The sequence below is a fragment of the Cynocephalus volans genome, chromosome 10 (genome assembly GCF_027409185.1).
Source record: "Cynocephalus volans isolate mCynVol1 chromosome 10, mCynVol1.pri, whole genome shotgun sequence".
Lineage (NCBI taxonomy): Eukaryota > Metazoa > Chordata > Mammalia > Dermoptera > Cynocephalidae > Cynocephalus > Cynocephalus volans.
Window position 1 is genome coordinate 107819548 of NC_084469.1, and position 12591 is coordinate 107832138.

The 12591-nt window shown below is 50.8% G+C and overlaps 1 protein-coding gene across 1 annotated transcript; it reads right to left on the reverse strand.

Annotated features, from left to right (window-relative positions):
• Nucleotides 1–615: 615 nt before the first annotated feature.
• Nucleotides 616–6594, reverse strand: PGLYRP2 (peptidoglycan recognition protein 2). Its single transcript, XM_063110056.1, has 5 exons — nt 6504–6594; nt 3207–4265; nt 2223–2433; nt 1339–1636; nt 616–624 (listed from the first exon to the last, which is right to left on the reverse strand). Exons 1-5 carry the CDS (start codon nt 6592–6594, stop codon nt 616–618), a joined length of 1668 nt encoding a protein of 555 aa, XP_062966126.1.
• Nucleotides 6595–12591: the final 5997 nt, after the last annotated feature.

A 12591-nucleotide genomic window follows, 5' to 3' on the forward strand; every position in this document is an offset into this window, starting at 1 on the left:
CTGGAGCCCACAGTCCAGTGAGGAAGAAAGATCCAGAATGCAAACATGAGATGTTCCTAGCTGGTGACGAGGATGTGGAAGGAAATAGACTGGAGTTGAGGCTGAGCAGAAAGTTCTTTGAGCTGCAAAAATCAGAGAGGGCTTTCCTTGGGAGGGGGCATTTGCAACCATTTGCATTAGTTGAGCAGCCCTCAACTAATGACTAATGGGAATTAGTGTAAAAATACCCCAGCTCCCTCGCCCCTTGGGTGGGATGACTGAGGTATGTATCCTACACATTCTCCCAGAGCTCCCCAGTGGGACTGAGCTCTGGTTGCCCAAGTGGAAACGTGCTTGATAACATATCTTTTTTGCTGTCTTCCCTTCTCTGCATGGTTTCCTCATTCCCCAGCTGACATGTCCTGGGATCACCTCCCAATAAACTATTTGTACAGGAATTCTTGTCACAGGGTCTGCTTCTGGGCACACCCAAACTACAACAACGTGTGCAAACACAGATGATGCATACACAGAGATTTTCTTTCCTTGGTCTCTTTATTGGAGGTCTGTGGCTGTCAGGATCATTGGGGATGGCTCCTTCCTGGATCTCCGAGAGGCTCTCCTTGCAGTTCTTGGCTACACAGTCTAGAAAAGACAAGGGAGTATGAGGCTTGGGGGTTGGACATTGCTGGGTCTGCCTTCCTAGTGGTGGGACCCTAGATGGGGAGGGGACAGCAGCCCAAAGTGAGGGAGTGGGTACAAAGCTGCCTGCAGGACAAGGTGGGCAGATCAATCGCTTAATTAAATGGACTGGCACTATGCAGTTAGCACAAGATTATCCAGGTGTGATTATAGAGGTATCTTAGTGATCGAGGTCAGGGGCTGGGATGAGATCATCAGGCAGAGGTTGTGCTAGCTGGGCCTAAATTGCTCCAGCATAAGGGTTGTCATCAGGGATTAGGGAATCAGGGGCTGAACAAACATCCTCAGGGCTCAGATTGTCTGGGCAGAGGATTGCAACACAGGATGGTTAGGGGCTGGACAGAGGTTGTGCAGGCAAAGGGTTTTTTGGCTAGGTTAGTGTGTGTGAAAGAGGGCCTTTGGGTAGGGAGCAGGGACAATGCCGAGGTTGGTGGGGCTGGGCTGAGGTTGTGCAGGCATAGGTCAGGGGGCAGAATGACTGAACGCCGGGCCTAGGTTGCCTTAATAAAAGGGCTGCAAGGAACATGGAAGGGCCTGGCTGGGGCTGTGCAGGAACAGGGGTTACAGACAGGAGTCAGTGACCCGCTGAGGTTGGGCGAGCAGGCAGGCAGGGGTCAGGGGCCGCGGGCCGTGGGAGTGTAGGAGGCTCAGACTCACCGCGGCGAAGTGCGGCCAGGTTCGCAGCAGGCCGAAGAGCGCGTCGCCGGGGCAGTCGGTGCGCACGAGCTGGCGGTGGCCGAGCAGCGAGTAGTCGGGCCGCAGGAGGCCGGCGCGCAGCGCGCAACTCGGGAGCAGGTCGCGCACCGTGCGCAGCGCGGCCTCGGTGGGAAGCGATGCCGTGTAGTTGCCCACGAAGGCCACGCCGAAGCCTTGGGAGTTGTGTCCGCGCGTGTGCGCGCCCACCCGGTGCCAGCCGCGGCCCTCGTACACGTAACCGTCCGAGCCCACCACGAAACTGCAGACGGTAAGAGGAAGGAGCCACTACCCGGAGTAAGGGAAACCCCGACCCTTATCTGGGCCCCTCCCCCAGATTCCGTCCCTTTGCCAGGGGCCTTTCGACCCCAAGTCCCGCGCGGTCGCGCTGCCTCTCTCCCGTCCAGCTCCATCCTTGTACCACACCAGCTGCCACCCCAGAATCCGTCCTGTCTCTTTGGATCCGCCCCTCAGTACTGCCCACGCCTCTTGCTGCCCACCCTCCCCCCTCGCCTTTTCTGAAGTCCAGCTGTTGCCCAATTCAGAACCCTTTTCTATCTTAGGTCATCACTGCCCCACCCCCGATCCATTCCCTACCACACGCCCCGTCCCTCTCCCAGGTCCTACCTCCTGTCCTAGTTCTCTCCCCTGACACAAGAGACCCAGTGTTTAGCTATGTCTGGTCCCTGTGCAGGCTCCACCCCTAGCCTGGGCCACGCCCCCAGCACAAACTCTTCCTCTGTCTTCCGGGCTCTCACTCAAGGGGCGTCCCCTGCCTTAGGCCCCGCCCACTCATGCTATACCCATTGTCGTCGGCCCCGCCCCCGGCTCGGCCGGGCCCCACCCACCTGTAGCCGATGTCGTCCCAGCCGCGCGTGTCCTGGTGGAAGCGCTGCATAGAGCGCATGTTGGCTGCGCAGTGCGCGAAGCTCGTGCAGGGTGATGCGGGCAAGTACGTGTGATGCACATACAAGAACCCGAGAGGCAGCTGCAGCGGCGTCGGGCGGCCCCGGTATGGCGCCGCTCCCCAGCGGCAGCGCGGGTGGATGGCCGGGCATCCTGTGGGCAAGCGGGTCCAAGCTTGGGATCAGCAAGCGTTTCTATGCCTGCCGCCTGCACCTCCCATTAAAGCAGATATAGGGGCCATCCCTCCAGCCTCCTCCCAGATTTGGGAAGAGTCCAGTTTCACCCCACACTGGCCCCCGTTGGGATCTAATTTAACTAAATCTAACAGTACCCCAGGCTTCTTGGTATTTCCACTATGTCTCCCATCACCTTCAGGATAAAGCCCAAGAATTTTAGTTTCGACTTCAGGGTCCTTTGTAACACAGGGCCCAGCGGTCTCTCCAGCTGGCCCTGTCCTGAGCCCTGTGAAAGGGCAGCCACACAGAAAATAAGAATCTGGGCCCCCATTTACTGAGCTTCAATTGTGTGCTTCATCTTCCTAAACCATCCAGTAAATCCAAGAGGTAGCAATGATTTATTTGGCTTTACTGAAGAAAGTGAGGTTTAGAGAAGAGAAGCAACCTGCCTAAAGGTGCACAGGTGTAACTGGTTGAACTTCATGTGAACCTCTGTGCTTTTACATATATGCTGAGCCCACCTAGAATGCCCTCTTCCTCACTTTTTCTTTTTTAAATCAGATGAACTCTTATTCATCCTTCAAGGCCCAACTTTAGCATTTCATCATCTGTGCAGCTATCTCAGTCCTTGGCCAGAGCCCTTATTGTCTCCTCTGGACTCCCCTCGTCCTGAATCCACCAAACCACCTGGGGCTGGCAATGTTTATATCTGTGAGAGGAAGGGTCACAGGAGATGGGGGATGTTCTCACCCAGGAAGGCCTCAGTGAGCTCCTTGGTAGCATAGGTGGCCACCTGGGCCAGCTGTTCTTGGCTCATGCCCTGCAGCTGGAGGTGTGCTGGCTCCAGCCTCTGTAGCAGGAGAAGGGCCCCCCACACCTGCTGGGCCAGGGTAGAGGCTGAAGTCAGAGCAGCCCCATTCTGCCGTCGGAAGTTGCTGCGGAGCCCTGGGTCTCCGGCCACGCCAGCTCCGTAGTACTGGCTTAGCAGGCGGCTGAGGGGAGGCCGAGGCTCAGGGGTCCGGCTCAGGTAGTCTCCAAGGAGGGCCCCATCCAGTGCACCATTGAGGAAGGCCATGGTGAGCAGCGACGCCTTGGGGTCCAAGAGTGTGAAGTTCTGGGGGGCTGAAAGCTGGTCCCAGCAGCCCTCCATTCCCAGACCTGGATGGCTCCGGCTCTGGGGGCCCTGGAGGAAGGTCAAGCCCAGGTTTCCAGCCAGTGTGACCGCCAGGAGGCTGTCCACAGTAGTTGGGGACTTGGCATCTAGCAAGGAGGCTTGGACATCTGGAGAGCTAGTTCCAGCATCTGAAGAATTGGCTCCAACATCTGCAGAGGTGACATCTGGAGAGGCATCTCTAAGTCCTGGAGAGGTGGCTCTTACATCTGGTGCTGTGGCTGCAACATCTGGAAAGTTGGCTCCGGTATCCAGAAGGGTAGCCGTGTTGTGCAGGGGCAAATTTACAACCCTGCGCCCCTGCAGCCCTGCCTCCAGACCTGCCAGGAGAGGCTCCACGGCCACAGTTGAGCCATCAGGTGCGAGCACCACCCCGTATTCCTGCCTGCCCCGAACACCATGTCGGGCCACCTCCTTGGCCAGGCTTTGCAACTCTGGGCTCAGTGCATGGTGATCCATCTCGGCAGCCTTGAGACTCTGCAACTCCAGTAGGAAGTGGTGGAGGGGATCACGGGGGCCAGAGTCCTGGGCTGACAGCATCCATGCAGAAGGGGTGCAGCTGGCCTTGGTCACTGGTGCCTTCTGCTCTAGCTCAGTCAGGGCCTGGATGACGGAGTCCATGAGCAGGGGCAGGGATGCTGCAGGAGGAGAGAATGTGTTAATTCAGCATCCCAGCCCCATTCATTCCTAACCTTCTTGTGCTGATCCCATATCTTTCAATGCTCCCTGCTCTCTCAGATATCAGAGTTATCTCTCTGATAACTCTGTGACCCTCAGCCACTGTCCTTCTGTAGATGAGAAAACTGAACCAAACAGACTGTTGCCGATTGGTTAAGGAGCTTGGTCTATCTGTGAGCACTGGGGAGCCATGGCAGGATTATGAGCAGAAGAAAGACATGGCCAGGCAGGCATTCTAAAATTGTTCCTTTGGATGTGCTATAGTTTGTTTGTTTGTTTTGGATGTGCTATAGTTTGAATGTCCCCTCCAAAACTCATGTTGAAGCTTAATCCCCAATGTTACAGTTTTGAGAGGCGGGGCGTTCAGGAGGTGATTGGATAATAAGAGCTCTGCCCTCATGAATAAATTCATTCATTCACGGATAATTCATTCATTCACTCTCATAATAGGCTATCATGGGAGTGGGACTGGTGGCTTTATAAGAAGAGGGAGAAAGACCTGAGCTAACACACTCTAGCTCCCTCAACCTTGAACTTCCCAGCCTCCAACATTGTAGGAAATTAATTTCTTTTCTTTATAAATTACCCAGTTTCAGCTATTCTGTTATAAGCGATGAAAAATGACTAAGATAGGCTGCCATGTGGAAATGGATTTTCAGGGTGCTAGAATAGGGAAGGGGAGACAGTGTGGAGGTGAGTGATGAAGGTGGCTGAAGGGAGGTGGTGGTAGGGTCGTGGACAAATGCGGGAGAGTCCCTAGATGTTGAGTGGGAAAGATGGATAGTTTTTGGTGATGGATTGGCATTGGGGCATTTTAGAGGGAAAGATGTCTTGAAGGATGCCCAGGGGGAGGAGTAGGATGGACTTGTGCCATGTGGGGGATATGTCAGTGGCTGAACTAGGAACCTGGAAGTGCTAGGTTTCCTGGCCCAGAGCTGGATTGTTGAATAATCACTAATGTTTCCTATGTGCCAAGCAGTATTCTAGGTGACTTATATATACCTCATTCAATCTTCACAACAATCCTAGGAGGTAGGTCCTATTAGCTCCTGTCTTAGTCTGTGTGTGTGGCTATAATGGAATACCCAAGACTGGGCAATTTATGAAGAACAGAAATTTATTTCTCACCATTCTGGAGGCTGAGAAGTCCAAGGCCAAGGTGCTGGCATCTAGGACTTCCCAGCCTCCAGAATTCTGAGAAAATAAATTTCTGTTCTTCATAAACTACACAATCTCGGGTATTCTGTTGTAGCAGCACACACGGACTAAGACAGCCCCACTTTACAGATGAGGCACATGAAGCACAGAGAGGTTAGGTTAGCTGCACAAGGCCACACAGCTAAGAAGTGGCAAAGGCAGGATTTATACCTATGAAGTCTTCATCTACATACTCTGCTGTTGAGAATCCAGGTTCTTCTCCAGACAGTCCATAATGTAATCTCTCTATAGCTTTGCTCTTTTCTCCCCAAAATGCCCTTTCTTGCTTTTCCACCAAACACATTTCTCCCTTTTCCTGTCCTATCTCTATGTCTTCTCCTCCAGGAAGCCTTCCCTACTTTTGCTTCCCAGGCTCCAGCTCCTTCCCCTCATCCCTGCCCTGACTCTATGGGGCTGTAGTGGATTGAATTAGGTCCTTCCAAAACTCACTGAAGCTTGAATTGTATCCGCCACGTTTTATGTATTAGAAACTTAGCCCCCACTGTGACTGTTAAGAGGGTGGGAAATCCTATTATGGTAATTGAAAGGTGGAGCCTTGAAGAGGTGATTGGATTGTATGACTGTGCAGCAGTGGATGGATTAAAAATGGTGCTCAGGGGTGTGGTTCTGAGGGCTTTAAAATAAGAGAGTCTGTCTTGCTCTGTCTCTGCTTTCTGCTTCTACCATCTTGCAATGTGAGACCTTTGGGTCGCTGTCGCCACCACCAGATGGACTTTGGACTTCCCAGCCTCAGACACTGTGAGCAAATAAATTTTGTTTTCTTTATAAATCATCCAGTTCTGTGTATTCTGTTATAAGCAACACAAATGGACTAATACAGGGGCTAAGAACATCTGTGTCCCCAGACTGGAGGTTCCTCAAGAGCTGGGGTCTTCTGGGGTCTCTGGCCTTGCCCCATACTGGGCTGGACACAGAGGGGGTAGCAAATCACTTCTGCTGAGTCCAGAGTCCTGGCTTCAGGCCTCTGCCCTCTGACCCACCTGTTCCTGGCTCCGGCCACAGCAGCAATCCGAGCAGGATCCAGAGTACATCCTGGGCTTTCACTGTGGGATTCTGGCTTCCAGAGGACATACCCAATTGACCTCAGAGGAGAACTTCGTCAGTGCTGGAAGGAGACAGACATGGAGAACTGAGTGGAACCTTTGGTCACTGTCAAAGTCCAGCGGTGGATGACACCACTGGCCCTCGTGGAACCGTGGGCGGGAAGCAGTGGGGATGTGGGGGCAGAGTGCCATGGGTCAAGGAGATTTGGGTTTCAAGGGCTCCGCCATCCTATCCTGTCTCTCCCAGGCTGAAGTCAAGGGTCAGTAAGCCAGGCCCATTCTAGGAGGGTTCTGGAGGCCAGGTAGTTCAGCCTGCATCCAACTCTGCCCATTCTCAAGACAGGTAGACTGAGGCCGGTCCAGCAAGCTCTGCACCCTCCCTATTGTGACAGCTCTATAGCTGCTGCTGGCCACAAGAGGGGACTCTCAGCTGCTGGCCCGCCTGACTGGTAAGACCGGCTATGCCTAGAGAGGGGAGAGAAGGAGAGGCCTGAAGTTGGCCCTGCCTCCTGTTTTTCGCTGCCAACACTCCAGGCTCAGAAGGAAGATAAGTGCAGGGGCTGAGGATTATTTTTTCTGAGGCCTGCTCTGAGCCCACGGGGACCAGGAGACGTCAACTGTCATCCAATTTCTGCCCTTGATCCCAAGTTGCAAGAGGTAGCTGAGAGCAGAGGCTGGATCTGGGCATTCAGGGACCCTGGCTTTGTCCCACAAGCTGGCTTCTGGGCTTACCTGGGTTGACAGTGAGGGGTTCTTCCTCTTCCTTGGGTGCCTGTGGCTTAGTCCTACAGAGTGGGCAAGTCATCTCCCCTTTATTCTGGCATCAGGTGGGGCGGGCTGACGTGGCTGGGTTGCTGTGTATGTAAACTGTTTCCCTGTGGGCCTCCCACCCCAAAACCAGCCCAGGGAGTTTCTGGTAGACCCACCAGGCCTGGGGATGCAGCATGGGGCGGGACCTGGGCGGGCCTGGGAATGCCCAGACTGAGCCAGGCCCGGGATTCCCCGGCGGGCCACCGGGGCTACTCAGATACTGGGTGTTCTCTTTCTGGGGGCCCGGTATCGCCCAGCAGAAAGCTGGGTACACTGTGGGGGCTCAGGAAATAGGGTGCTGAGGGCCAGAGCAAAGGGGGCCACACCCCAGGGGAGTCAGAGGCAATATCTTCCTCTGAGCCAGAGTTTGTGAGGATTTTGGGATGGGGGCTCTGCCTGGTAGAAGAACCACGTGGAGGACGTGGGCTGTGTTTCCACATAGTACAGGGACCACGGCGAGGCATCCTTGGGTGAAAAATTTAAGGCAGTGCTGAAAATCACAGTCATCAAGATAAATATATATTTTTAAGACTTCATCTTTTTTTAGAGAAGTTTTAAGTTCATGGCAAAATTGGGCAGAAGATACAGAGAGTTCCTGTATTCCACCTGCCCCCACCCATGGACAGTCTCCGCCATTATCAACATCCCCCACCAGAGTGGTGCATTTGTTACAACTCATGAACATTGACAGTCAATAGACATCGTTATCACTCAAATCCATAGTTTACATTAGGGTTCATCACTCTGGGTGTCATACAAATGTTTGGACAAATGTGTAATGACACGTACCCACCATTTTAGCATCATACAGAGCGCTAAAAATCCCCTGTGCCCTGCCTATTCATCCCTCCTTCCCCCCAACTCCTGGCCACCACTAATCTTTTCACTGTCTCCATAGTTTTGCCTTTTCCAGAATCCTACGTAGTTGGAATCGTGCAGTTTGTAGCCTTTTCAGAGAGGGTTCCTTCACTTAGTAATATGCATTGGAGTTTCCTCCCTGTCTTTTCATGGCTTCATAGCTCATATTCTATGGTCTGGATGTACTAAAGTTTATTTATCCATTCACCTACTGACAGACATCTTGGTTGCTTCCAAGCTTTGGCAAATATAAATAAAGCTGCTATAAACACCCATGTGCAGGTTTTTATATGGTCATAAGTTTTCAACTCCTTTGGGTATATATCAAGGAACACAATTGCTGGATCATGTGGTAAGAGTATATTTAGTTTTGTAAGAAACTGCCAACCTGTTTTCCAAAGTGGCTGCACCATTTTGCATTCCCACCAGCAGTGAATGAGAGTGTCTGTTGCTCTGACGTCGGAGGTGGGGTCCTGGGGGGCCCGATAGTCGGCCTCAACCTGCCCTGTCCTCTTACCAGGTTCTTGACTCCAACACAGGAAAGAATTCAAGAGCAAAGTCACAGGAGAAAGTGAGAATGAATTTAATAAAATAGATAAGAAATACAGGTTCCACGGAGAGCGTGCAGCCTAGCTCCAGAGACTGAGCAGGGCCCACACCAAGTCTAACACAAAAGTAAGTTCAGTTCCGACATCGAGCCTATCGCAAAAGCAAGAAAAACATACGTAAAGTTCAGTGCAAAGCTCAGGCTGGCTCAAGAGAGTGAGCAACTGCTTGCTGAAAGTAAGTTCGGTACAAAGTAAAGCACACATCCCCTCAGCCAGCAAAGTGCAGGTTCCCACCAGGAAAGTAACCAAACACCTCCCCCTTCAGCTGGGATTCCACTTTTACAGTTTCTCTATCTAATGAATACTCAATGAAAGGGATGGCTCCCAGTTATGTAGCATTTCGTCTTGCATGTGCTCGGTCGGTCTTTTCCTGGAGCATGTTCTTTGGTCAGACCCTATCACATGTACCAAGCATGTTCAAGAATGTTCTCTGCTCTCTATTGAGTGTGCCCAGCCACTGGATTGTATAAGTCAGCACCTTGTGGTCTCATTTTCTCCCTGTTGGTGCTGAAAATAAGTCTAACTGGCAACAGTAACTTTTCCAGGGGAGAGCCCAGAGCAGGGGGACTGAGACCTTGGGGAGTGGCTGGAAACCCAGAGGTGTGTCCTGAAACCTGAGCCAAGGGAAACTGAGCACCTCCTGTGTCAGCTCCACATCCTCGTCAGCATTTAGTGTTGTCAGTGTTCTGGATTTTGGTTGTTCTAATAGTGTGTAGTGGTATCTCACTGTTGTTTTAATTTGCATTTCCCTGATGACATATGGTGTAAAGCATTTTTTCATATGCTTATTTACCATCTGTGTATCCTCTCAGGTGAGGGCTCTGTTCAGATCGTTGGCTCCTTTTCAAAATCAGGTTATTTTCTTATTGTTGAGTTTTAAGAGTTATTTATGTATTTTGGATATCAGTCCTTTATCAGATATGTCTTTGGCCAATATTTTCTCCCAGTCTGTGGCTTATCTTTTCATTCTCTCAAGATATATATGTGTGTATATACACACACACACACACACACACACACACACACACACACACACACGTATGTATGTGTGTATACACACACACACACATATATATACACACATATATGTGTGTGTGTGTGTATATATATATATATACACACTTTAATGCAATATCTTAATAGATTAAAGGAAATGCAAAAAATCAATGGTGAATAAAATATTAAGATTTTTTTTTTTTTTAAAAGATGACCGGTAAGGGGATCTTAACTCACCATGCTCAGCCAATGAGCTAACCGGCCATCCCTATATGGGATCTGAACCCAGGGCCTTGGTGTTATCAGCACCGCACTCTCCCGAGTGAGCCACGGGCCGGCCAAAATATTAAGATTTTAAATACAGATGGGATCTGTAACAGTGCTGTGCTAAGATATATTGGAGGCAGAGGCAAAAGGAAAAATCAGGAATTCTGACCCTGTCTTTTCACCTTGCTGGTCTTGTCCTAATCCTGGCCCTGTGTCCACCAGGGTGGGGCCCCTGGGATGCTAATTCCCCACTTGGTGTCTGTCTAGTTTGGAAATGACCTTGATTCAGCATTTGTGGACTCTGAGTTTGTCCCTCAGTTCCTCCCACTAACTGGGGCTGTGACGGACCCTTGCAATTTTATTTAATGGGCCATTTGTCCCCATTTTTCCCAGTGCGAGGCTGAACTCAGAGAAGTTAGGTAATTTTCCTGAGGTCACACAGCTAGAACACGGGAAGGGAGAGGGCTCCAAGCCCAGTGTGTGTTTCCATTACCCCCTGAGGCTTCCAAGGCACCAGCCCAGGCTTGGGTCAGGACCAGAGTAACTATAACACTTCGTGAAGAGGAAATGTTTGCTGACTGGCCTCAGAGGGATTTCACATCCAGGAATTCATGGGCTAGCCAGATGGGCAGACTTGATTTCTTTCTAAAGCTTGGAGTTGGAGCAGAGGCCGCATTGTGTTCGAACCAGGTGCATGTCATGGGTGGCAGGCATTTCTGTTAGTGTCTATCTGGAGTTTGTGACCTTCTGGGGTAGGACCCTTCCTCCAGGAAGCCTCCCTGATTACCCTTTGTTCCCCTTCCCCCCACCCAGCTCCCTGGCCTGGGATTCTTCCCTTTGACTCAGGACTATGCTTTCAGGGCTGGGAGTTTCTCTGTCCATGTCTGTCTCTCCTAGATTAGGAGATGCCAAGTCCTCTTGGGGTGCCCAGAGGTGCCCAGCACAGGCTCAGGCCCAAGTAGGTGGCACGGAGAAACTGCCAAGTGCACAAAAAGCCTGATCAAAGATGTGGAATCAGTTTGAGGTTGGGTTCTGAAAACACATGCACACACGTTCACATTCATTCAGGCACCCACATAGCAACGTACCTGGGCTGGGCCGGGCCTAGGAGGCAGCAGAAAGGCTGGGAATCCCATAATGAATCACCCCCGCCCCCAACTTCCCTCTCACCTCATGAGGCCCACCTGCCAGGATAAGTCAAGTCCCCACCAGGCTGCAGGCAGACAAGTAGTCTCATGAGAGTAGCCACCGATTAGGGTGTGGGGCCAGCTCTAATGGAGGTAGTAGCATTGGTATAGACAGGCAGAGTCCTGGGCCCTGAATCTCAAGTGAGGCTGGGATCAGGGTCAGAGGAGAAGGGACGTGGGGCAGGGCTGAACTTGGGGTCAAGGTCAGAGTTAAACATTTTCACTATGATAGCAGTAATGATAATAATAGTGAAGACCCTGTTAGTAATGATAAAAACTGCTATGAATGGGGCTCTGAGCTGAGATTCTATGTGCCTGTGTTTTTTCATTCTGCTCTGTGTTTTGTTAAGAGATGCTATAGAGCAGAAGTCAGCAAGCCACAGCCTGTGAGCCAGGCAGCTGTTTGTTTTGGTAAACAATTTTTTTTTTGACGTGAAATGCACCTAACATGAAATTAACCATTTTAAAGTATGCAATTTAGTGGTATTTAGCACATTCACAATGTTGCACAACTATCACCTCTGTCTAGTTCCAAAATATTTTTATAGCTACAAAGTAAAACCCCATTCTCATGAGCAGTCATTCCCCATTTCCCCTCCCCTGGTCCCTGGAAATCACTAATCTGCTTTCTGTCTCTATGAATTTGCCTGTTCTGGACATTTCATATAAATAGAATCATACAACATGCAGCCTTCTGTGTCTGGCTTCTTTCGCAGAGTGTAATGCTTTTAAGGTTCACCTACACTGTACATGGATCAGAGCTTTATTCCTTTTTAAGGCTGCTTAATATTCCACTGTATGAAAGGACCACAATTTATTTACGTAAGTGAAGGTTTATTGGAACACGTCCCCTTCCATTCATTTGTATATGGTCTATGGATGTTTTTGTGCTGTCATGGCAGAGCCGAGTCACAAAGCTAAAAATATTTACTATCTGGCCTTTTAATAAAATGTTTGCTGTCCCCTGCTGAGCCAGCTCACCAGGATTCAAATTACTACTTTACCATTTACTAGCTCGAGCAAGTGGCTTAATCTCTAGCCCTGATTTTATCCATCTCTGAAATGGGAGAATAGTACCAACCTTGTAGGGTTACCGTGAAGATTAAAGAGGTGACACTTGTAAGGTGTTTAGGACAGTGCCTAGCACATGGAAAGCATTTGACAGGTAGGGAATTGGGGGCAGTAGCAGCCCGGGTTCCTGCAGTTCTACCCATCTGCTCCAGCCTCCCCCATGGAGGTTCAATCCAGCCCATAAGAATAACCCATTTAGCTATTATTATGGCTGGACTCCCATGCCCT